Source organism: Agelaius phoeniceus, chromosome 5, assembly GCF_051311805.1.
Source record: "Agelaius phoeniceus isolate bAgePho1 chromosome 5, bAgePho1.hap1, whole genome shotgun sequence".
Taxonomy (NCBI): Eukaryota; Metazoa; Chordata; class Aves; order Passeriformes; family Icteridae; genus Agelaius; species Agelaius phoeniceus.
Genome location: NC_135269.1, coordinates 32,801,621 through 32,828,081, shown reverse-complemented (window position 1 = coordinate 32,828,081; position 26,461 = coordinate 32,801,621). Strand labels below are relative to the sequence as shown.

The following is a 26,461-nucleotide window of genomic DNA, read 5'->3' as shown; positions in this document are numbered from 1 at the left end:
AATTTGACATTTTTGCATGGAAATGTTCCAGAACTGACTTAATCAAAACAGATTCTGCTTTGTGTGTAACTGAGAGATTAACTTACAAGTAAATGCTGAAAATAATATTTACAATTTTTCATTGATTGTTATGAATTATGCATCCTGAAATGTATATGAGTATGTTTCAAGTTAAAATGTATATTTATTATATTGCTTTTTAAAACAATTCTCAAATTATTATATAGATTAAAATAGGTACAAATACAATAAAACATATACATAAATGTTTTCTATACTTAGAAGTGATTTTTAAAATAATGACAAGGGTTTGTAGAAACAGGGGGGAATTCAGAACTGATGATCAAAACTAGACAAGAGCAGATGTCATTGGACAACTTCCCATTATTTACTGTTCTGCTTTGCCAAAAAAGCAACACCTGCCCTCTGCATTTTTGTCCTCATTGCCTGGTCCTCCTAACACTGCCTGGTTTTCAGAAGAGGAAAATATTTATCACTTTGCTCCAGCTCAGCTGGTGATACCAGGTGGTCCTATGCAAACTGGACCCTTGATATTAAGATGCATAAATGCTCACATGGACTGGTCTCACAAAACACATCATATTTCAGTGTCTTTCTCATTCCACTTATCCTGTAAAGTATTGGAACTGCTCTGGAAACAAATAATACAAACCTGTGGAGACACTGCCCACAATTACAAGTGGAAAATGCACTGTATGCTCTTAATATTGGAGCATTATATTAATTATAATATACACACTGCACTGTGTACTCTCTATATACTGCCACTTTCCATTGTCATCATTGATTTGCACAGCACGGGTTTATGCCAAGATGCTTCTTAAACCACTTCTAAATTTCCCTGTGATATTGATCAGGCACAACTCCTGTTCTATTTAGATCATCCTTAATTTAGAACTGCCTACATGACTGACAGCTAACAAGTAAAAACCAAGGCTTCCAAGTGACCAGAGACAAAACAATGAATATTGTTAAAATTTTGGCATTTGCAAGCCACATCTTGAAGGAAAATATGTTTTGTACTTCTTTTTCTAAAGTCTATTTAGTAACAAAAGTTACATTCTTCAAGACATTTTTTTTATTTCTTACCACACTGTATGTTGAATCCCTTGGGACATCACAAAACCATTTCTTTAGATTGTAATTTGTGCATGGACATGGGAATTGAGTATTATTTTTGTTTAGTTCCTTTTCTGCTGTGTGGCATTGCATCTTCCACAGCATTTTATCTACAACAGAAATCAAATAAAAACAAGAAACTTGGATCTAGAAACTTCAATATGGACCAAATTCAGAGAATATTTATTTATTCCTTTGTTCCTTTTAATTGGCCAAAATTCTCCCCTCTGAGATCTTTAGCAATATCCTTTTTCCAACTCATTTTAGTAGCAATTGATCTGTCTTCAACATGTAGCTCAAACTTGGAGGACAATGCAAACCCTATGCAGTGTTCAAATAATTATCAGCTAGCTCTTCCCAATAACCTACTTCAATACCAGAAAAACAAAAGCAAACTAAACTATGAAAAAGATTGGAGAATGGAATTCTTTTCATATAGAAAATTCCAGGAAATTCTCATTCTGAATCAGGATGAATCTTCAGAAATACTTGAATTACTTTGTGGGATGAAAATCTCCCATATTTTAGCTCAGAGATGCTGAAATCAACATGTCATTTTCATGTTTTAAAGGGTCAATTCAAGATCTACTGCTTCTAAATTTTGAAAATTAGATAACTTGGCAAAAGGTGTCCTTTCCCTGTATAGATATTCCATTTCAACAACTCCATGGTTTTAGTTAAAATAGTCACCATCTTTAAGCAGTTCATTAAATATCACCAATAATATATAAAATACTATTAATGGTCTTCATGTTTTTTGTCTTTGTGCTGGCAAATGCCAATGATTCCAGTAGCTGGGTAGGTGGTGAGTCTGTGCTCCTACCACACTCCAATAAAACTGCAGTCAAGAGCACCAGCACACAGTCTAGCTGCACCATTGACATAATGGGGTCACCACTAATCACTTGAGAAATCATGAATGCAATGAATGGATCTTCAAAGAACAGATTTTAAAAATACATTGCAAATGCATTTGTAATCTTGAGACTAGACCTATATGCTGTGTGAGTTATCTGGAATCATCAATTATCTTCAGTACTCATTAAAAATAATGTAACTCAGCCCTGGAAGAAGTCATATTAAGGGATCCATAGAAGCATTTTAAACCATATTAAGCTGTTAAACTGTAGTGTTTGTAATTAAAAGCTCATAATACAGAATAAATTTCAAAGGTGGATAACAGATCACTGGTCAAAAACATTCCTAACTACTTCCAATATAATTGACACCATCCAAATGTTTTAAAAGACTTTTCTAAAGAAGTAAACTAATTACCTGCTGCCAGGCCACAGGAAATATTTTGAGTAATACCTAAGTATGTCTATTGAAAGTGCTAATTTGCAAGCTCATTTTAGGCCTCAAGCACTATTTCTGAGAGTCTCAGTGCAAAACCTATTCAAATTTTCTCACAGGAGGAGCTCTATTTTGACCTCATAACATCTCTGCTTGGTTCACATCAGCCTTGAGACCTAAGCAGATCAAGTGTTTTATGGACTCTAGCACTGTAAAAATACCAGGACTTCCATAAGCTTTTTCAGCTGCAGAAATTTTTTCAGGTTTCAGTGACCAGAACCCTCTGTTCCTACATGAAATGAGAAGATCTTCAAGAGCTTAATGACCCATATAACAGCAAGGAATCTGCCAACCCACATCAGATAATAGCAGCAGATCTTGAAAAATTAATCCTTTACTAAATGAGATTTTTTAATAAGTTCTGATTGATATACACATTTCTGGTGAATGCAGTATTTTTAGAGGTCATATTCTGTGGGGGTTTTCCCTCACATCATGCTGCATAGCACTCAGAATGTTCCACACAGATTCCTGCTCAGTCAGACTCTTATTCCTGTATTCAGAAATAAAATCATCAATTCTGTTGTTCCATTGATTTTGAACCTGTTAATAAATATTTATAGCACTTGATATATGCATATTGATAAGGGTGTGGATGGAGACTACAATCCTTGATCTTTTATTGATATTCAGGCTTCTTCAAAGATTACTTGCAAGCAGCAGCACTCTAATCAATTTGCCAAACATGAACCAAGACACCTCATAGCCATTGCACTCATAGGAAAATTGTAATGCCAAAGGGAAGGATAAATGAAGCAACCAAATCCCATACACAGCACAGGCAGGCACAAGATGATTTGCCCAACTGGAGCCAGGAGAGCCAGGAAACACTTCAGTTCCACCTATCTGTCCTGAAATACTAAATCCTACTTCTCATACTTACTTTTAATAAGCACAGCGCCATATAATAATAAGCAGAAACCGAAAATTCTGGACCTACTGTGACACAAACTTTTGTAAGTCCCACAGAACCTGGCCAGGACATGTTTTACCATAGGCTGGGGGAATGATCAGCTCATATTTGCCCTAGATTATGCATCTTTGCTGAGACTGATAAAATACACCTTCAACAGTAAATGAAATGGGCAAGCTCATCATAAAGAGTCTGACTGGAGAGACTGTAGCAGGGAATGTATGCAGAGGAGTAATCCTAGGCCACTAAAAGGTTTCATTACAAAGAAATGAAAGAATTAAAATCTCCAACTCATTTTCCTTGCTATAGCCATCCTAAGAAGAAAACTCAAAAGCTTTCACAGTTAATGATGATGTAACCATCATTATACTTCAGCAACACTTAATAAAGGTTGAGATCAAGTGTAATTACAGTTGATATAAAATAAATTTAACTTCAATTTTTCAATCAATTTTTCTAGCACAAATAGCTGACTCCAGAATGCATTGTTCCTGACAGTTTAAATCTTTCAAAATATAAAACCATTATATAAAACAGGTATGATTCCATCATTAGAAATCAACATTTGATGAAGAAATTTGATTATACAGAAGGACTAAAAGTAATTTATTTGTGCTGTACTCTGCCTGAATAGCAGCAGCCTTTGGAGAACCACATGAACCTTTTGAAAACACTGTCACTGGAACCGTAACTTTTGAAATTACAGAATAGAAAAGTGGCCAAGCTGGTATTGATTCAGTACAGATTACCTTCCACGTAACACTGTGAGAACTACTCAAGCTATTGCAGTTGTTATATGTAGGAAAATAAATGACTGGATGAAGTTTCAGAGTGGAATAGTTACTAGAGACAACAGCTATGTAGGTATTTATTGTGGTTTGCTGTTGTTCCAATTGAAGGTACATGTTCCTTAGATTAGGTCTCTGCTTGTACCTAAAATACAAGTTCAAGCAATAAAGTTAATCATTCATTGGTATATTTTGTCTGCTATGATACCAGTAAGTCCTACTATCAATTGCACAGGGGACAACTGCTGTCACCTTCTAACAGACACAGCTCAGCATCTAATACTTCCTCCCATGCCTGCAGATACCCAGGACAGAAGGACTTCCTGGGTAATCCCTCAACAAGAAATAAAGCTGTCCCTTCCACTGCTGATTCCACATTCCTGAATAGGAAGGGTGTGGTTTTTTTGCAGGGGAGAAATTGGAAATATATTTCCATGCACTGCCATTTACTATATTGAACCATGCTGAATTCCTCAAATTATGTTTTTCACATGTTTTAGTATTCCTGGTCAACGTAGTAAGCTTCAATCAAATTCACATGTTTTAGTATTCCTGGTCAAAGTAGTAAGCTTCAATCAAATGGCAATGCAGTTTACAGTGAGAACTGACTATTAGACATGTTTTAATTAATTGCACCAACAAACTTTAAGTTATCAGCAGTTCCACATAATTTATTTACATATTTCTTCTTTCATCATTATTAGCACCAATATTGCCATCTGCATTACAAACACCAGGATTTGAAAACTCATATACTGAAAAAATGCACAAAGCCAAGCTATGTATAAACATTATTTTGAATAAGTGAGCAATAGAGTAAAAAATTCCAGAACCTCGTGTACAATCCTTCATGACTATTATTTACAGTGATTTCAACAAAAATAAGAATTTATTTTCCTGGAAACCTGTGCAAAGTGACATCATAGTCTAAGAAGCAGATTTCAAGCAAAGAACAACTCACTGTGATGGGCTTAAAGCCACAGCCATAACTGTCTTGGAAGTGAAGAACAAAAACTGTTTTTAAGTGGCTGTGCTTCACTGCAGAAAATTTTTATTTCTTTATTTCCTGTATTAAAGACAATGGTACCTAAGTCCCATGCTTATTTAAGAACTCCTTTGATCTATAAGATGCAAAACAAAAAGATAGCTGATTTTGCTTATTTCCAGTGAAAACCAATTTTCACCCACAGTATTTAGATACTGTGATAGTAGATGGTTCCATGGAAGTTGGAAATGACACACATGTTTTTCTTTCATCACCTAACAAATTGTCAGGTACACACTACATGCCTAAGCAGTAGCAGGGAGGAAGAAGGAAGAAGTTTCCAGGTTGTAGCACCTGGGCTTTGCTCTTTGCTGTGCAAATTCATATTTGTAGTGCTTAACAAATTAATCAGTAGCACAGTTCTCTGCTTCAGCCTTCACACAGTCTAAAACAGATCTCTCAAAAAAGGTGACAATAAACAAAATATGAAGGGAAAATGGTGTCAAAATGATAATAAGAATGTATAGTTACAATGCAATTTATCGGAAATAAAAGTGTTATTCCCTTAAAAAGTAGGAATTTTATATAAACACAGAGTCTTCAGTTTAGTCTACATAGGTAACAGCTTTTTAATCATACTTTGATGTTTCAATATTGTGGCCATACTGTACCTATCTTTGCCTTCAAGTTTCAATATTCTGGACCAGGCTTTTCTTTGTCTTCAACATATACCAACTCTTTAAAAACATCTATGCTAATAAATACAGTGGTTAAAATCTTTTCTGCATTAAACTGCAAGTATTTGGTCATTGAAAACTTTCATGCAGTGATATGGAAAGATCTTCAGTGGTATTGAGAATTCATTTGAGCCAGGACTTTAGATAAATATGTCTTGCTATCAAAAAATTTGAATGTGGAAATCACACCAGGACAGGATCATATTTTTCATGCACACACAATTCTCTTTCACTTTACAAGAAAGTTGGAGGTTTATTTCCACTTACTGTAACCAGCAGACATTTGATTTCCACAACACTCCAAGGACTCCCATGGCTGATGTAACAGTAAAAACAGACCCAATGACAAGCTTTATACAAGAAAGATATGTCACGGGCTAGTTCTTGACTGAAGAAACTGTAACACAGTTCGTTTGTACTGTTACTGATTTTCCTTTTATTTTTATGAGACTTCCACTTACACAACTTATTCCAGAAAAATATCTTTGCAACGCCATTACAGAAAGGATGGAAATAACAGAATTATAAAAGGGTCTTCTTCTTCTTCTTCTTCTTCTTCTTCTTCTTCTTCTTCTTCCCTATATTCACAGAAAGAAAAAGAAAGATTTTCATAAATTTAGGCAACAGTAGTTGCATATGAGATGTAAACAGAACATTCTCAATTGAACAATGTGAACCAATGACAAGGAAATCAGTGAACAATTGCAGTTCATCAAGTTTACAGATTTTTTTTTCTGTTTGCCAAGGATTATGAACACGTGCAGATCCTACAGGGAGACAGAAATGTATTTCTCAATAAATTAAAGATTCAGTGCTGTCCTCCCTCTTTGCGACTGGACACTTTCTCCTCTGCATTCCAACCATTTGTGCATAGATATGGAAAGTAGCAGTGCTTTCATTACTTCCAGCCCACCTGGAAGTAATGAAAGCAATGAAGTTTTCTCCTAGAATTACTGCCTTGGATGGTTCTTATGCCATTAGTTTGGAACTGACACTTAACACAGCCAAAGCACTCTGCTCTTTAAGAGCACATCTATTGTTATGTGACCCAAAACTTACTTTTCTTAGAAAAAAAAAATTAAAAAATTGATAGACACTATGGGAAAAAGGAAGATCCATGTGGAAAGGCCATACTCTTATTCATCCAACCCAAATCCTCACCTAAAGGATCTATCATCTCATCAAATGCAGGTCAAATGCAGTCTGGTAAATGATATCAAGAAAATATGAATAGAGATGATTTATTTCTCAGTGATTCATCTACAAGGTGCATATAAATACATCAAGAGAAAGAAACAAATCAATTGCATAAATTATAACAATATCTAAATTGTAGATATAGTAATATGTTTTCTCCTGTTTTGATAATCATACCACATAATGATGGAAAACATACTCCAGAGGGAAAAAAAAAAAAAAAAATCCTTACAACCATGCAGCTCAATCCAATACTGCCACCTTGTGAAAAAAAGTACATTATGTCTTCTGTCGATTACACAGAGCCATACAACCATAAAATGGTTTGGGTTGGAAGGGACATTAGAGACCCTCTACTTCCAACACCCCTGCCATGGGCAGGATCACCTGCCACTCAACCAGGTTGCTTAAATCTGCTTCCATCCTGGATTTGAACACTTCCAGGGATCGGGCATTTTCATTCTGCAATCATTTAAAACAAAAGAATAATTCTATTTATACTGAGAAAAAATTCTATTTATGTTGAAGAAATCGTTTCTGTCAAATAAAAGCCACAAACTAAAAGCCAAAAGCAGAGCCTGATGGAAAGGGGGGCAGGGGAAGGGAAGGATTGTTTTTTTTAAATAAGAACATCTAAAAAAATTTAATGCTGCTAAATAAGAGAAAGAAAACAGATTTCGTGCTAAGAAAATTCCACTGAAGATATTTAAATAGCAGTTCTGTATTTGGTTTTTATCTCTTATTTTCATTTTTTTGTTTTCAGTTTTGAATCACAGCTGAAAGTATAATCATATATTCAGTTCATTATGAAAAAAATATAAGTACTCTTGTAAATCACAATGGAACTTTGTTTCTCCAGATAATATTTTATAAATTTTAAGAGTATTTTCAGATATATGGAACAAAAAATTAACAGCAGCAGTAGGAGCATCAAGATGCTGTATAGTCTCCTTTGCCTCTGTTTCGCTGTACACACACATTTTTGTTCTGTTTTGCTTTTGGTTTTGGTCTTTTTTACTTTAAGTTGCTGAAGACATTTGGAAGCAGCATGTATTTTGGAAGATTTATATGGCAAGATTTATGTAGCCTGGCATACATTTGTTCTTCTATTCTCAGTGCACTTACTAAATAGTAAGAATACCAGCTGAAACAAAGAGATGACAAATGTGAAGCTTCTGCAGTCAAAATTTGTCTTGCATTAACAACTTATTTTAGATAGAAAACACATTACATGTGTATAAAATTACATTTTTTAGAAGAAAATATTCAGCAAACACAAGCTTAGCCTGCCCTGTCAAGATCCTCAATGCCTGGATTATAAAACTTCTTCTGCTGGATTTCAGCACAAAGAGAGCTGTAGTAAGTTTCTCAAACAGCTCTGCAGTGGAGTGGAGTCAATAATGGGGTCAACAATGCACCTTGTAAAACCATAGACTGGGAGAGGCAACAGGCTTTTCAATTTCCCTGGAGAAGTTTCACTACCTTTGAGAGTCATTGAACTTTTACTTGGTTTTCAAAAATAGAATGTATCAAAACAGTGGTGTGATGCAATTTTTTTAGGGAAAAAAATCCTGAAGAGTTATATATTCAACATGAAAACTGGAATCTGCAATAGCTCTCTTATGTTACCTATGTGGTTTCAAAGATTTATTCTGAGAAATTTTAATAATAATTCAGTTCATCCTAAAACATTTACCTAAAAATTAAAAATGTTATCCTTATAAATTAACTTACATTTTATATTGCATTGTTTCTACGCAAGAGAATCTTTACCAGTATTGAATATTTCCATCCTACCTTACAGACAATGGTCAATCGATGATATATTTCTTCCTGAAGTCCAGCATAACCACATCCTTAGAACAGAGAAGTTTTCTTATGTTGGTTAGCCCTGACTTTCTGGATACAGGCAACAGGTTTTAGAAATTTTCAGTTCATTTTGATGCACTTCCTGTCATTCCATGCCATGCAATTGCTTTCCCTTCATTTCCAAATTGGTGAAATGAAGAATTTTAGCTACAGCACAGCTCTGTTCACTCTACAGTTTTGGAATCAGCGCCAACATTGGTGGTGGGGATCTCAGCAGCAACAAGCAGCTCCACTCAGGGTTGGTGTAAGGGTTCAGAGAGCTGCAGAGCCTACAGCTGCAGGGACACTGGCAATCCAAAAGGCATTGCAAGGGCATCAGGGCACGGGCCACAGCTGATAAATCCACACCTTTCAATCTGTGTAACCTGTGGCAGTGAGGACGTCTGCACAGTCCCAAGGTGTCATTGGGATCAGGGTTAGGGTTAGTGTTGAGTGAGTCAAAGAGCCTACAGCTCCAGGAGCACAAGGGCTGGAAATGGCCTGCCAAGGCAGCCCCAGCATGGCCCCAACATTGCTGCTCCTGCTTCTTTCTAAAATCAAGCACCCATGGGGACTGGGACTTTAGGGTTAGTCTGAGGGTTAGGGCAGTGTTTAGGCTGAGCATTAGGGTTGAGTGAGTCAAAGAGCCTACAGCTCCAGGAACAATATGGCTGTAACAGGAATGGCAAGGGGGTCCCAGTAGGGCCTCAGTATTGCTGCTCCTGCTTCTTTCCAAACTTGACCACCCATATGGATGGGGGTTTTATTGTTAGGGTTAGTGTTGGGGTTATGTTTAAGGTTAGGGCAAGGGTAAGAAAGAGTTAGTGTTAAGTTTTGCCTTAGGGTTGAGTAAGTAGTGATTTGACAATTTTTCATTTTATTTGATTAAATGAAATCTTTCTATGATTTCTATGAAATGTCTCTTTTATTTGCAAATTATTTTGCTAAGACAGGATATAGTTTTTATTCAGTATGTGCACAGCATAACTCCACTACAAAAGAAGCATTAAGTGTGCATTCAATCAGTGAATAAAGAGTTGATCACGGTGAAAAGTTCAGCAGTGATATGATTATATAAAAGGGTGGATTTCAAATGGATACATTTCCATTTTTTAATATTTATTATCATGCTTATCCATAACACTGGTGAGAAAACTGTAAACAGTTGCCCTTGAAGCAAATATTTTTTGTTCAATGCTCCTAAAACATTCAAAAAGCTTATTCTAAAGACAGCAGATGGGAAAACCCCTACCATTTTTGGCAGATCCTTCCCATTGCTCCCAAATTGCACATTTTCTATGGAAAACCTAAACTTATCTTTTAGCTCTTAATTTTTATTATGCCTATTTTTGCATCTTGGTATTCCTCATCAGACTCAGGGTTAGATGTGCTCCCTGTAAACACACAAAAACATTATCTGCACCCTGCCTGATCTGTGGAATTTTTCCTTGACTGAATTCTATTTAGTCTCTAATTGTCCAACTGGACATTTTCTCCAGCTTTCAATAACCAGCGAGGGACTTTTTCACAGGCAGGCAGTGGTAGGACAAAGGGGACAGGTTTTAAGCTAGAAAAGGGCAGATTTAGGTTAAATGCTACAAAGACAATCCTTACACCACAGAGGGTGGTGAGGCTTGAAAACAGGTTGCCCAGAGAAGCTGTGGGTGCCCCATCCCTGTGTTCAAGGCCAGGCTGGATGGGGCACTGAGCAACCTGGTCTAGTGGAAGTTGTCCCTGCCCATGGCAGGTCATTTGGAAGAAATGATGTCGAAGGTTCTGTCTAACCCAAACCATTCTATGACTATGAATTAGTATTTACCTTTCTCTCACTTTTTTTTTTTTTAACTCCTATTATTTGCTCCGTACCTGTAGCACTGGCAGGGCCATGCTGAGCCACTGGTCTCCCTGCACCTGTGAGGCCGTGCCAGGCTGGCCATGCCACAGTCCAGTGCCCCAAAATGGCCCCAGTGCCAGCCAGCCCTTCTGAGCCATGACCCAGTCCCAACATGGGAAGACAGAAGGGATGTCGGGTGTGTTTTCATAAAACACCTTTACTGTGGCTTTAGTATGCTTTTATTTATATTTTTTCCCGCTTAATTGGCTCCTGCAATTTATTGTGAACACTGAATTCCAGTCTATGACTTCAAAAAAACCCCAAACACAAACCGAAAACCAAAATAAAAATACCCTCAAAAACAACAACAACAAATAACCCCCCAAAACAAACAAACAAATCCCAAACCCCAATATTAAAGAAAAAAGCCCAAACAAACAAAACCGCGAAAAAGGTGCTGCGAGGTTCTCCTCCTTACGCTGGGGGGCGCTGCCTAACGCCCCTAGAACGCGAAACGGCAGCTCCTGGCGAAGTCTGGCTCCTCTCGCTGCCCGTCCGAACCGCTGTTTCCCGTTGCCGTGGTGACGCTCCCGCGGTAGCAGCGCGGCGCGGGGCTCTCGTCCACCCCGTGGAGCTCCCCACCGTCCGCTGTTGGCGGATGCGGAATTTCAGGGCGGAGGGGCGGCCGGTCTCCAGAGGTGTCCAGAAAGGCGGAGGCTCCGTGAGGAGCTTGACCGAACGACAGGTGAGTGGGTACATGAAGTAGACGGGGGGGACCGGAGGACTGCGGGCACTCTGAGAGCTGGACTACAACTCCCAGCATGCAAAGTGGCGGAGCCGCTCGCTTGTTAGGAGGCGGCGGTGGGCGGTGCTGCCCCCCGGGCGCGGTGCCTTTCGGGAGATGTAGTTTTCTCTCAGCCGCGATCTGGTGTTCGCCTTCCCGGCAGGAATGCGCTCCGTGTGCCTGGTGTCCCGCTGCAGGAGCCGAGCTCACTGCTTCCCATTCCCTTCATTGCAGGGGGCAACGGGTTGCGAAAGGGGTAGGAGGGCCGTTTCCCCCTTCTTACATCCATCCACAAGTTTTTACCTCTATGGGTTACATAATTTCTCACCATTTCTCTCTCATCATCTCTCATAATTTCTGTGTATCATTAAAACTTTCTATATTCTTAGTGTTATTTTGAGGACTCTGTTTTGGTTCATACTGCGTTGAAAGGTATTACTTTTTTTTGTGTAGCTTTCAAAACAGATAAGACCCTGTGGGAAGAAGAATGTCGGAAGATATTGAAGGAATTGAAAGAGAAGTCGAAATTGAATTAGGCAGAATCAGTGTTTCTTCGTTTGGAACAGATGATCCTGAGCCTGACACAGAGGTATCAGAGGAAGCCTTGAGTGACAGTGAGACAGTAAGTATTCAGTGAGCTGAGCACTCAGTGTATCCAGCCAGTGTTCAGTGCGCTAAAACGGCTCCGTTTGATGAGCGAACGTTTCCCCAACACACCTAACCTGAGGCTGTGATCTGAGCAGTAGTCTTGGTAGTATTGCTTAATGAAAAATGTAACAGGACAATAAGAGAGATGGATATCAGCATTCTGCTTGAGAAGATCACACCTGGAGATTTTGTTTTCTAATCCTCTGAAGCTGGAAGTTTGATGAGGTAGATTAAATCTGGATGAATAAACCCAGATTCTTCACTGCAATCTGTATTTTAATCTTACAAGAGACTGATTTAGGAGATTCATTCTAAGATTTCCAGATACTAATTGCATATAAATAGGTTCTTCAAGTCCTCTTTCTTGTATGGCTTCTTTTTTTTGGGAAGTGGCTTTCCTCTGAATTAAAATCAGTTATTTGGGTCCTTTTCTGCCATTTTAATCTTGCAGATTCATAGCATAGGGATTAGTTTGTAGGATATTAGGGTGGATAATATTGATCATAAATCATGTTTCATATGATGTAGACAAAGGCATCAGTGATAAGTGTGTAAGAACTCACACACTGAACATCAGCAATGTCTACCACAATTTGCACATCTGAGTGAAGGCAGACCATTTTCCCAAAATATTGACATTCAAGGCAGTCTTTTGAATAGAAAGTTTCTATGTAATAAAGAATACTGAAGCATTGGTTCTACATGCATAAACATGTAGTTTAAACATAAGTAAATTTAAAGTTTATTTATCCTGAAAAGAAAAAGATCCTGTAACTCACAGGTATTTGATAATTTTTATCTCATCCTTCTTCTTTAATTTCTTGGTCCAACACAGTTATAAACGCAGTAATTTAATGAAATGTGCTTCTAGAGAGAGTGCAAGATATATTGCTGAAATTTTACTAGACTGTAATTAAAATTGGAATTATGAATTGTTCAGTGGGTGATAAGAAAATGAAAAGAGTATAGGAATTTGGAAACATTTTGGTGGAAACTGCTGCTAAATCTCCATCAATGCTTTATAGGCAAAGCCAAAACAAGTCTTTATTGTCTTATGTCAAGTATTTACCTTTTTTCAAGCCTGTGAGACGAAAATGTAGAACATATGTCAAAGGTTGTGTTTTTCTAGATTTCAGGCGACCTACCAGAATCAGTTCTCGCCTATTTGAACTTTATCAAGAGCAGCAATCAAGAAGCTGAAAAGCTTATACTGCAGGACTTAGAGGATGAGCAAAGTAGAAGTAAGCATTAATCACAGTTAAAATGTTTGTACACCTCATATTGCCAGTGGACATTAGACTAACAAGCATCAATAAAATAATGCACACTTTTAAGTAGAACAAGCAGCGAAACCTATTCCATCAGCTTCTGAATGCAGGATGAAAATCTCTGGGAATAAAGCCATGCAATGCTATCTTCTTGAATTAACATCTGAGCAGAAATCAAACTTTTTTAAAAACTCATCTAATGCTAAGGAAGGCAAGTTGCAAGGTTAATCTCTGAGACAAAGCCCAGGCCAGACTCTTCATCAAAGTCTAAAATGAAGTCAGTGGGAGCTGAAATGCAGGGTTCAGATACAATTGACTCCCACAGGATATGTTTTAAGTCTATCTTGAGAGATGCCCAAGCTCTCATTGGATGAAATGACCATTAATTGGCAAAAAATAGATTGCTGTCAGCTGTGTGACTGAAGCCAAGCTCGTGGAACTGTCTGTTCCATTAGTGCAATAGGCTTGGTGACCAGAAGCTCAACACTGACTACAAATTTTGAAATCTGAGGAGCATCCCTATTTATTCCTTTTTTGTAATGCAATCTTACTCTTTTAAATTGTTCTTTGTCAGCTTTTGACCTATCTGATACAAGTGCTGCCGTATTTTTCTGCACAGAAAATGTTCTGCTGTGTTTCATGATGTGGAATTTTCTTTCATATTTGCTATCACTGTATTCTTACAGAATCATTGTCTCTGTTTCTGTTATACACATTTTCTGCTTTTAATGCAGATAAATGATTTCCATACATATTTAAGTAAAACTGGGGGGAAGGAAAAGGGAAAAAAACACTTTATTTTAGTTTAAACATATTGACAGATAAACAGTGTAGACCAAAACTGAGCATTCATAAGGGATTTTCTCTCTGTGGACTAAATTTTTTTTAAATTTTTTCTTTAGATTACATTTATGAAGTAGTTTCTTGCCATCCTTCTGAATTGAAGGAAGAAACAAAACAATTTAATGAAAAGGTATTTTTAATTTATACATTACTTATAAGGAATAAAATTCTATTAAATTATCTAGATAACTTAAACTTGAGATCTATAAATGTGTCAGGTTTTTTTCTGTAAGACTATCCATAAGGTATTAAGATGAGTTTCTATATACATTTCTTTAGAATTAGGACATCAACTGTAATACACCATGTCTATAAGCTTTCAAATTTGAAATAAATTATCTGAGATATTGAGCACAAAAATAAAAAAAATTAAACAAAACTGAATAATCCTTTATTGATAGTTATTTGGAGAATATTATCTTAATATTATGATATTAATAACTCATATATTATAATATTAATAAATTATCTTAATTTAAGCTTCTCTAATCTTATTTTTTATGATGATCAGGAAGATGTACTACTATTAACCTTGCTCCTAATATATTCCATTATTTTATAGAAAATATAAACATGGCAATCTCTGTACCTTTCAAAGACAATTCAAGAGTTATGAACATGAGTGCTTCTATATTTTTTTAGGATTTGACTGAATAACTCGCTGAAGTTTTCTTAGAAAAATATAAAACTGTATTTAATTTATTCACTTTTAATTTGCTGCCTGGCTTTTATTAGTGAGCACTCTTGCAAACATGATTTTTTGTTCTCAGAAGACTATTGTTTAAAACAGCACAATTACTTCATGTGACTTCAGCTGCATTACAACTATTAATATAGGCCCAAAGCATGTGATGAACAGATGATAAATGAGCAGGAATAGATTACTTGCCAGTAAAGAACAATGAAATAAATATAGCAATCCTTGTGCCCATAGTATTATTTTGAAATAGTCTTAAAAATTTGCTCTGTAACTAGTTCTTCCCCAGTGTGCATAACAGTATTCATGCATAAGTTCTTGGTTTCCTAGAAAGTAAAATAAATCTCAAATGCAAGACATTCATTTTTCCAAGTCAAAATATTAAATATATTTTAAAAACACATAGAAATATTATGTATTTTGATAAATAGTACAATATTTGTTACTCTAGAAAACATTATTTTTACTGATATGTTAGCATTGTTCAATGTGTAAGGATTCCAGTCAGTAGTAAGTTTTACCTTGTTGTAGTTGTCCAATGATAAAAAGCTTATTCTTGTTCTGGAAGATTTTTATAATGTTCTGCTTTTAATTTTTTTTACTTGTTTTTTAATAACAATTTTAAACTATGTTAGATACCACTTGAAGTTGAAAATGAAGACTTGCAGCTTGCTACTACACCTGATTATAGTCAGTCCATCAGTGATGAAGCAGTCACTCATGACCACTTTCTTACAGGTAAACAAGCACATTATTAATTAGGTTGGGTTGATCTTTAACATATCAGTATTTCCTGCTTTTCTGTTGTCATAAGTATCATAGCAGTTTTTTAAGAGAATTTCACATTGCAGTATACAGCAGGGCCTGATACTTGATGGATTTGACATAAACAAACAGTTTTGCCTTTATCTAATTTCAGGATCACAAAATCATCATAGAAATTAGTGTCAAAAAATACCACTCAAAAACAAAAGCTGCTCAGAGGCACTAAGCAGGTTCTGCTTTGGCCACAGATTTTTGTTGTTATTTTGGTTTTTGGATTTTGACTGGTTTTTTGTTTGTTTGTTTTTTTTTTTGTGGTCACATTGGCTGAGGACGTTCCTTTGCCATGGGCTTTGGATGAGTTGGGCTGGAGTATTTCAGTGCTAAAGCACTAAAAGCCACAGAAGACATCCTCTGCAATCCTGAATTGTACATTTTTAGAATAAGCATAGTAGTTGCAGAGTCACTAAGTGTGCCAAATAATATGACATCTCTGATGGAAAGGACTTGTGCTGCAGTTCTGATTTCCTATATATTATATAATACATGTAGGAAATCAGATATATATATTGCTGGCTATATAGTCATAGGATCGTTTTCTTGTCCAATACCTTAAGACTGTTTAATGTTCCCCAGTGCTTATTAGGAAATTAAATAAAATGTTTTCTTGGTTGATTAATAGCTGATCTTGAAATGAGCATAAGTCTTGCCCATTGTGAAATAGAAGAACAGTGCAGACAAGCACTTGAGCTTGAAGATGAGAAGATGAAAAAGTGGAAAGCTGAGAGAGAATCACGGGAAAAACAGAATGAAGAGGAACATGCAAGAAGGGTGAAGCATCTGGAGCAGTTTGAGGCTGAAAGAATAAAGTTAGATCTTCTTCATAAGGTAATGAATCATATTAAGCCAATCTGTTCCAGTCTAGACTATCTGAATTCTAGCTCTAATGTGAAAAAGGGACTACTATCTCAAATTGCATCACTGTCCTAAACCCTGTCTACTTGTATTGCCAGTGAGTTGTAAAATGTATTTAAGTGCAGTCCATTGGTTTTTATGTGTTTACTGTTTTAATCAATCGTGAATGAATTTACTATGCTACATTTTAAATTATTCCTTAAGCTTTGCCTTTACAAAGTTTTTATATTATGAAATCAGCCAAAGTACTGGAAATGAGAGTTGTGCTGAAATTAATCCCAAATGAAAAATGGTCACTGTGCCCTAATAGAAAATACTTAGCTAGTTTGGACCTCCCACCCCAATTTCACATTTCAATGTTAAAATCTTAATGGAAGTAATCAGAACCAAAATTACTCACTACAGCAATGCTGGTGCTGTTCTTCACTAGGTGAAAGTTACAATACTTGCTGTCCCTATCTTTATCTGGGAAACTTACTCAGGCTTCATCTACTGATGAATGCCATAGCAGATGATAACTCAGTACGTTGGCTAGTGGCACTCTCAGACTATCTAGTCATGTTTTGCTATAGTGGGTGGAGCATCATAAAGGATAAAAGAGAGTAAGAACATGAAGAAATTTAACTCTCAGATATTATTCTTGTGAGGCCACAGAATTTTATTATTTAGCCTAAATAAGTGTGTTTTGAAAGGTGCATTAACACTACATTTTCATTAACTAATTTGTGGCTTTCTGAAGAGGTGGGTGCCTTGGCAGCAGCAAGGTAATTCAAGTCACCAGTGGTAAGGAAGGGCTTAGTAAATGCAAAGACCTTTGATCTCTGAAGGCCAGTTCAATGTCTGCTATAGCTGTCTTTTCAAAAGGTCAGAAAAACTGATAGGCCTTCTTGACTCTTTGCTGTCACAAAACATTTCTGGATGTAGGATGGCTTTCTCTAGGAAAAGATGGACATGGCCATGTTTAAGCACTTTGATACTGCTGTTGCAGGAACGCTTCTTTTGGAGGTGAGAAATAGAATCCAACTTTCCTACTGCAGAAGGATGTAGATGCCTGGTCTCATGCTGATCTGAACAGCATGCTTCTGAATGCCCATGAAAAACAGTGCTTAGACATGTGGGAGACTTTAGGCTCCAAGGTGAAAGTGGTTGCTTTTACTACTTCCTTCATATTCTCCATATTTGATTTGGTTGATATATCTTGGTTCCATCAGGAGTTATGTAGTTCTGGATCAGCCTGGTTTTTAGTTATTTACCTAACTGACTTTCTGGCTGCTAACTTACAGTCTGATTGAGACTTTTTTCCTGATTGAGGTTATGTTGGGCAAGAGGGGAAATGCTATTTGCTTGCATTATAGTGAGAAAGTAGACTTGAACTTTCATTATCTGTTTAAAAGAAATTTCAGTCAGAATTTTTTTTTTTAGCTTTACTGAACAAAATTCCCATTTGAAGGATTTTAATATTATCAGTACATACCAGTGCAATTAAAGGGAGATTGTTCATGCTGTTGTTCAGACATGTTTCTGTTTTCTGCCTGTATTTTGAATGGTTTGGTAACTAGTTTTCCTCTTCAGTAGTAGTACAGATCTTGGAGAGGAAGGTGGCAGCTGTTTGGGTCAGTACCTAGATGCTGACTTTCTGAAGGTGTGCATCTCTCAGTGCTTGACCAAACTGCATTACTGATGCAAGTGTTCTGTTGTTTATTGTGATCCACACATGGCTCAGTTTCTCATTTAAATTCAGGCATTCACAAAATTTGATTGTTGGAGAGTCAAGAAGATGGGTGAGATTGGAGAGAGGGTGTTTTGTGTCATTCTGAGTTTTGTACAGTATTCATTTAATTAATTTGTTTTGCAGAAACGCCAGGCTGCAATAGAAGATGAGTTACAAAAAGAGGAGGAAGCTTGGAGAGACAAAATGAGGCGACATGCGGTAAGCTGTACAGTGAGCTTTTGTCAAATGACTGTGAGGTTACTGTTAAATATTTGAGAATAAGTGTTATCATGGAATACTTAATATACTAGATTCTCTTTGTGAATGATAAATATGTGCCAATACCTGTCCCATTTTAAAAGTGGTTGAAATCTATCCTAATTGTTTTGGCCTAGGAATTGATCATGAAGCTACAGTTGCAAATGGAGGAGGAAAGAAAGGCCTTGGAAGAACAGAAAGCAAAAGAAAGACAACAACTGGCTGAACAACAGAATATAGCAGCTGTGAAAATCCAAGCTAGATTTAGAGCATTTTTAGTCCGTAAAAAATATGCTCCCATTTTAAAACAATGGAAATATGAAATGAGAAAGAAGCAGAAAATACTAGAGGAAATAGAGCGAGAAATGAAAGAAAGAGAGGAAAAACTGAACAGGCGAATGCAAGAAAACAGGTTAAAGAGAGAAGAGGAAAGAAAGAGGCAAGAAGAACTTGAAAGAAAACAATATTTGAAACAGGTGAAGAGGCATGAGGAATATGAGAAAAAGAAAGAAAGCCTGAGATTGGAAAGAGAAAAACAAGTGCAAATAAGAAGAGAAGAACAAAGAAAATTAGAACAAAAAAGAGCAGAAGCTGTGATGTGTGAAAATGTAGAAAATAACATAGAAGACATAAAAAAGGATAATAAGACAGAAAATATGAAAGTAATTAGAGAAGAGAAGGAGAAACTAAATAAACAAGTAGAGGAACCAAAAGAAAAGCATGCTGAAATGATGGATGAAACAAATAATTGGATGATTCCAGCAGAAAGAAATTTGACACCAAGCGTGCTAGGCTCTGAGAAGGAACACCCTTCTCAAGTGAATAATGAGAACTTAAACATTAATTCAGTAACACAAGAAGAAGAAAATAACTCACAAACCTATCTTGATAAAGTTTCAAATGGCCATATTTCAAAGGATGAATCTCTTAACTTTGGTGCTAATGTCATGGCAGAAAGTAAGGCGAACTGCACATGCAGCAGCCCTCCAAATGTCCAGCCAAATGCTAATAACAGAGAAATTAAAGATCGATTTTCTCATGAAACTATGAAGAAAACTTTATTTCTGATGGAAAATGCTATTGAAGAAGTCAGAGACACTTGGAACAGTAGTCAAGATGTGGCAGATTCTTCTAGTAAAGTAACTTTTCCTGATGATATTGAAAAGAAGAGACTAAACTGGATGAACACGTGCAAATCTTGGTCTAAAATATATGAAGAAAACCAAAGAAAGCAAGCAACTATAAGAAAACGACTAAGGAAAAGTTCATTCAGCAAGATGCCTCCACTAAGTACAGACAAGATAATTCATAGTGGCCCTTGGAGTACTTTGCAACAGGTAACTGGTAATATGAAAGTTTGAGAATGAAATGGGAGACATACTTCCACTTTTTTGTTATCTTCTCTTTTGGTATGTTCGCAGAATGCTTTATTGTTGAGCAGGAAATAGATATTGTGACAGTTCCTGTGCCCAGGTGCAGAATAAGAGCAATGACAATGACTTTTAAATTCCAGTGAGTATTGTGGAACAGACTGTTGTGGTATTTGTCTTCAGATGATTGATAATATTAGCCCTTTAAAAGGCAAAATCTCTTACATTCTGCTAAATTAACAAGGTTTTGCCTTTGTGTAAAGGCCCACATTTCAGTTCCTGCTCCCTTCAGAGTTTTGAGAGCAATTGTCTCTTCTAGAAACAAGATATTACTGATCAGCTTATAGATAGTGTTTTGCCATAAAGGACATCTCCTGGTTGCCAGGACTTATTTTTCTTACCACTTATTGCTTGCTCTGTGCTCTCATCTTGATTTCCATTCTGAGATGGCCTATACACACTTTTAGTCTGAATAATTTTTGTCTGTTCTACACTCATGATTTATGATACTCTGACTATTGTTTTCATGCTTGCCTCTCCCATTGGACAGATCAAACCTATCATTGCTATTCTTTTCTATATGAAAAGATTAACATTAGTTGCTTGCATTTTATAAAGCATTAGTGGTTTGTAGTTTTGTTTTTTTTTTTTTCATCCAAAAGAAAATTACCATAATATGATGTTGTGCAATGAGTATTCAATATACAAAACATTATTTTTATTTATCAATAAATGCATGCAGGTCACAACGCTTACACTCGAAGATTTGCCAGCTTGTAGCCTCTCAACCTTATCTGAGTGTTCAAACCTTCAAGTTTTGACTCTGAGGCGCTGTGGACTGGTTGCACTGGAAGGACTAAGTAGCTGCAAAGACCTGAAGTATATCAATGTGGAGGTACCAAGCATATTTGATGCTTTATTATAAAATGGGGAGAACTGCCAGTTTTGCTCCTTAGTTGATTGTTCGGTAGTCCAACTGAATATGTAACTTTTAGCCTTAAGAGCATAGGAATAGCAACAAAATACTCCCAAAGGTGAACAAAGTCATACGAGCAGATTTACTGTGCAAATCACAAAAAACTACATGCTGTAAATGATTCAACCTATACTAAGAAAATAGCAGGCTAAGGTTAGCATTAGTATAGATCTTTGTTTCCTCAGTCTCTGATTGATGAGTGGGCAGATGCTGTTCACCATAGCAGGTGCTCAGCTTGAGCAAGAATAGGTAGAAGGACGAGTCCTTTGCAACATGAATGCATGTTACATGTATTTTTACATGTAAAAATACACCTTGTCTATTAATTAAAATCAGTAAAGTATATGCTCAAGAAATACTACATATAGTGAGTTATACCAGAGGCCTAATGTTTAGGTATTCACTACTGCGCAGTGTTTTACATGCCCTGTTTAATGACTAAAGAGAACTTTTTCTCTGTAATGCATCTTTGTTCCAGAACTTGGCAGTTTACATGAAACAGCTTTGTTCATATTTTTAATTTCATGTGTTTTAACAACACATTTTCCAGATGAAAAGACCAAGCACAGCAAATAGTGAAAGAGAAATCTGAGGAACCATTATTAAAATGGCCTGGGGAAGGGGATGTTTAAAAAGCAAGATCCCTTGGAGGAATAATATTAGCTTAGAACAGTGTTAATGTTTGTGACCAAAGTACCTCTAAATGCAGACTTTTGCTATTAGTAAATAGGATTCCAGCAAAATTACATTGGTCTTCATAAGCATCTAGTAAATATGATGTTTCTATGCAGTTTTTAGTTCAGTCTCCGAGGGTTTCGGGAGGTAGGAAAATATGTATGGAAAAGACTGCTCTGTTCTTACCTTCTTTTTTATGCTCTTTTTGTTTCAACTCCGGGCATTTTCAGAGCCAGAATGAAGTTCAAGATACATTCTTGTTCTGTTTCAGCAGGACACAAAAGTTTATTTCTAGGACTCATCTTTTTTTTCCCCAGTGGAAAAATAAAGATGCCCTTACTCCTAGCTAAGAGTTTAGGATAAAAATAAGCAATGAAGGCAATATGCTATATTTTACTTAGTTCTGCTACTTCACTTCAGATGCTATTTAATATTCTCATTTTCTTTTATTGTAGGAGAACAACATTCAGGTAATTGACTGTGCAAATCTGGAAAATCTCTGTATTCTCATTCTGAATAAGAACCGTCTTCCATCAGTTTGTGGCTTAGAAGGATGCAAAAATCTCCAAAATCTTGAACTTTCCTACAATAGAATTACTCGAATTGGTAAGAAAATTACTCCAATTTGTATAACAATATTTATGCCGTTTATATTCAGAATTATACACCCCTTTACTTTAGAGCCAGTCAGCTGCTAAGCCCAAAGAGACAGACTTGGCAAAAAACCTTCATCTTAAAGCATGGCTTTGCTACTGCCCTGTATTCCATCTAGCGGGTCATATAACTATTGTCAGCCAAAGAGAATAAAATCTTTCTGAAAGGGCCACTAACATTATCTGCACAGAGTCAGCTGGAATATGAGAGTAGGCTGTGTTCAGCTTACCTATAGAAATAATGAAAGTAAAGCCTAGCTGTGCAACTGCAGGGAATTCCAGTGTGTTCCTGACTGACACAGTAAGTAGTTATATAGAAATTGTGTTGCCTGTCTTGAGTCTGCTGGACAGTAGAAAAATAATTAAAAACAATTATAAGCTCATAGACTAAGCAAATTCACATAAGACTTGTAAATAAGTAGTTCCACTGTTAAATAACACTATGAACATGGATAATACAGTTCCATGATAAACAGCAAGGGTTTAGCAAACAGAAAATGGGAAAGCTTAAATAAAACCTGCAGATGTAGAGACTTTGATGAAGATATTATAAATATTTTTGTTAATATGTGTAAATGTTAGTACTCATGAAGAAAATTTTTAATACCTGAGAATAAAAGTCCTGGGAAATCAATGTTTGCTGTAAAAGCATATCAGTAGTCTAATGAGGAAAAATAAAATAAAATGGTTAAAAAGTTTCATCTGTATTTTTGTGGCAAATGGTGCTTGATAAGATTCTTATTCAGAGTGATCTTATTTGATTAAAATGTCTGCAAAATTACTGTAAGAATGACATCGTTTTAGTGGATGACATTTAAGAATGTGGCATCTGTGTGGAGTGTGGTAACATCATACAGGCCAAGTGGACTAAAATTCTCCAGTATTTCCTCTTTTGTGCAGTGCACTGCTACAATTACTGAGTCTCTAATGAATTGAAGTGAGTAAATAAATGTTCACAAAAGTCATCTTCAAATGTGGGTTTTTTTCCTCTCCAGAATTGTTTTGACGATTTTAGGTTAAAACAGATGCATAATACAGGATATATTTCATATTGAGTAGTTGCACAGAATGTGTAAAAATGGATTTGTGAATTACAGATAGTTAGCATATCACTCCCATCTGTAAATATTGCAGGATGTCCCTTTAGCAATTTTGGAAGCTCCAGTATGGTGTAGTAAAGCTTATTTACATTCGTAATATTTAAGTTTTAATGACTTGTTGTAGGAAATTTCTGGCATACTATGTTTTCTCTTTTTATTCTTTTCTCCTGTCATTGAAATATATCATCAGTAGGGGAAAAATTAGAGTTGCCAAAAACCCCTCAAAAATAAAAGAGAAATAGTCTCAATTATCCTTTTTCCCTTAGGAATACATGATCACAAATTAAGTAATTGTGACAGTAACACACCGAAGTCGAGTGCGTATGCTTGTATTTTGAGGACAAATGCTTTGTTTAAAACTTTTCAAGCACAAAAAGTAGCATTTTGACTCAAGTTTTCAAATATGCTTCTGTAGGGTGTCTGTACTGCCATAGAGTGCTGGGTAAAACCCTGGCAGCTCGAAGAATAGCAATGTATAACCATGGATGCTCATAAATGCTACTTTCAATATACTCTTTTTAAGACAGCACAGAGAAGAACTTCTTTTTCATCAGACACCTTTTTAATTTAGGTTTTGTTGTTTGAGGGTTTTATTTTGGGTTTTTTTTCATTTTTATGTTCACTCTCAGCTTTCACTCTGTTGTTAGCTGACTTTGTCACACATGGAAGTGACTGCAGAACTCTATCAATAGCTGTCCCTAGCTAGCAGACTTCAGCTGCACTTTGCAAAATGCTGAGAACTTCCATAAAGGTTCTCCTTGAGTCTTGGTGAAACCATGTATTTGTCAACAAAATGCTTTTCCTATGGCTGCTCTAACTTTTGTTTGTTGCATTGTATGTAAAACATATAATGTCTTCTGGAAATGTGCAGAAGGCTTTCAGGCTTCTATTTAATTTTGCATATGAGCAGAAGTAAAATACCATTTGTTTGTATTACATTATTCTCTCTTGTGTATTTTCTGTGAAAATTCCAGAATGTTCTGAATGACATTCAGGTGAGGAAGAGTAAAAAAAGGTGCTTTGTGCAGCATGCAGAGAAGGAAACTTTCAGACTCTGTTTTACCTTCTTGCCTTTTCTTATTGTGTGTGCAGTCTCTCTTCTTAGTCCCACTCCAGGCTCATAGAGTGCTTTTAAAGTTTCCAGTACTGCTAAACTGAACTTAAACTAATTTAAGCTTGAGGTAACTTAGCTGCTTAAGAGGAAGTCTTGGGAGCAAGCACATGAAAACGCGAAAGTGTTTCTGAGACCACTAGATGGTGCTGGTTCCTTTTTTATGTTCATCCAAGCGCGAAAGAAAAATACACACCAGGCTCTTGCAGTCCGGGTATTATGTCATGGACATGTTTGAAATTTTTCAGAATAATTAAAGATTTGTATATTTATTTGCTAAAGCACACTTTTGAAGTTACATTATAGGAAATGTGTGTTATATTTAAGATGATATCACTTTAATGTCAGATAATTGCATTCTTTTCACTAAATGTTTTCCATTTTTAAAATAAAATTATTGGAACGCCTATATTGGGAATTTTTTAAAATTTACTACTGTTTTTGTATTTTATGTTTTACTTCAGTTTTCTCCTTATAATTTGTTTTCATTTTTAAGTCCTCTTTTATAATCTCAATATTCTATGGTGCAAACTGATCTCTGGTTTCATAATTTTTTAATGAAATAAAATATATAATCATAGGGGTTTTTTTCAGAGGACAGTCACAAAGAGATTCACTTTTGTGAATCCAGCTCATTCAGATTCCCTTGGTGAACTTGTGAAATTTTGAAGATAAAGATGAGACACAGTGTTCCCTCAAATAATCCTAAATTAACTAAATTATCAAAGAATACATGAAACAGATGTAAAATCAGAAATTCCTTATTTTAGATATGGTTTGTGACGGGTATCCCTTCAAAGGAATTTTTACTACAGAGATACAGAAAAGCTGCTTGGACCTGTAGCAAGTTAGATGGATCAGTGCCATTGCGTGTGTAAGCCTGTGGGAAGACAATGTAATTTTTGCTGTTGGAAGGATAATTTTGGTTACATTCTGTGAGAGAAACAGATGCTCATCGGAATTTCTTTGCATTTCTTTTGTATGTAGAGATTGCATGCTCTTTAATGTAGATGGCAGGAGTAAATTTGTTGAGTGGAATGGCTACAGTAGTATAGCTTTGTTCTTAAAGGCACTACATTTTCTTTATAAATTTTGTCGTTAAATTTGATACTGGCCTAAGTTTTAATACAGTTTTTTTCTAACCTTGCTGATGAACTTAAAAAAAAAAAACTTTAAAAATGAAATAATAAAAACTAACTTTTAAACATAGTGTTTTCATTCTGGTGGATGATTTTAAGAGGCTGTTAGCATTTCACAGAGTTCAGAGCAATTGTAAATTGGTTAAAGCATAGTAAGTACAGTTTATCACTACAAGGATGTTCTCTTCCAATGGCAGTACCAAAGAGATTATGAACTATTATTGCTTGATTAACAGGATCAGAGATTTGTGAACCATATGTGCTGTATATGTGATAGGGTCAAAATACAGTAATCCATTTTAAACCCTATAAAGAAGTAATATTAATTATTATGTCAGAGAATGTACAGAAAATTCAGAGTTTTCTTAATACTTGAACGACAAAAGATTTTTATTTCATCATGTCTCAAATCTTGAATTTTCAGGTGGTCTGGAGTCACTGAAAAATCTTCAACAATTAATTGTGGACCATAACCAGTTGATCAGCACAAAAGGTCTTTGTGAGGCACCTACTCTCATTCACCTAGACTGCTCTTTTAATAACCTTGCCCAAGTTGAAGGCATTGAAAATTGTGGCCTACTTCAAGTTCTGAAGTTGCAAGGCAATAATCTCCAGGAGGTAAAAGCTTTGAATTTAGTGGCTGTTGTGCATACATCTTTGCTAATAGTCATATTATTCAGCATTTCTAAGTGTGTGCTCTTTGATTGGTGTGGGATGTTTCATGCTCTTAGGTAAGATTTTTTTCCCCTTATCAGG

General features: G+C 36.0%; 2 protein-coding genes across 10 annotated transcripts in view; one reads left to right on the top strand and one right to left on the bottom strand.

Moving 5' to 3' along the window:
- The window catches only part of TSPAN19 (tetraspanin 19), a 9,417-nt gene extending 1,555 nt beyond the window's left edge, over positions 1-7,862 (bottom strand). Inside the window, 8 exon segments of the mRNA XM_077178006.1 lie at positions 1,111-1,205; positions 1,208-1,250; positions 2,926-3,041; positions 4,880-4,949; positions 6,184-6,215; positions 6,218-6,322; positions 7,637-7,691; positions 7,797-7,862. Coding sequence (XP_077034121.1) covers positions 1,111-1,205; positions 1,208-1,250; positions 2,926-3,041; positions 4,880-4,949; positions 6,184-6,215; positions 6,218-6,322; positions 7,637-7,691; positions 7,797-7,862 — 582 coding nt within the window.
- A 3,501-nt stretch (positions 7,863-11,363) lies between these two features.
- The window catches only part of LRRIQ1 (leucine rich repeats and IQ motif containing 1), a 103,300-nt gene continuing 88,202 nt past the window's right edge, over positions 11,364-26,461 (top strand). For 5 of the 9 annotated variants that reach the window (XR_013182404.1, XR_013182403.1, XM_077178774.1 and 2 more), the window contains exons 1-11: positions 11,699-11,835; positions 12,033-12,201; positions 13,357-13,468; positions 14,398-14,468; positions 15,671-15,773; positions 16,480-16,685; positions 18,568-18,642; positions 18,819-20,018; positions 20,794-20,946; positions 22,158-22,308; positions 26,130-26,323. Coding sequence is in view for 7 of the 9 variants with exons in the window: in XM_077178774.1 (XP_077034889.1) it covers positions 12,067-12,201; positions 13,357-13,468; positions 14,398-14,468; positions 15,671-15,773; positions 16,480-16,685; positions 18,568-18,642; positions 18,819-20,018; positions 20,794-20,946; positions 22,158-22,308; positions 26,130-26,323 (2,400 nt within the window). In the remaining 2 variants the exon portion in view is untranslated. Of the gene's footprint in view, positions 11,541-11,698; positions 11,836-12,032; positions 12,202-13,356; positions 13,469-14,397; positions 14,469-15,670; positions 15,774-16,479; positions 16,686-18,567; positions 18,643-18,818; positions 20,019-20,793; positions 20,947-22,157; positions 22,309-26,129; positions 26,324-26,461 lie in introns of those variants that run through there. The other 4 variants (XM_077178773.1, XM_077178775.1, XM_077178776.1 and 1 more) reach the window with 4 other exon arrangements.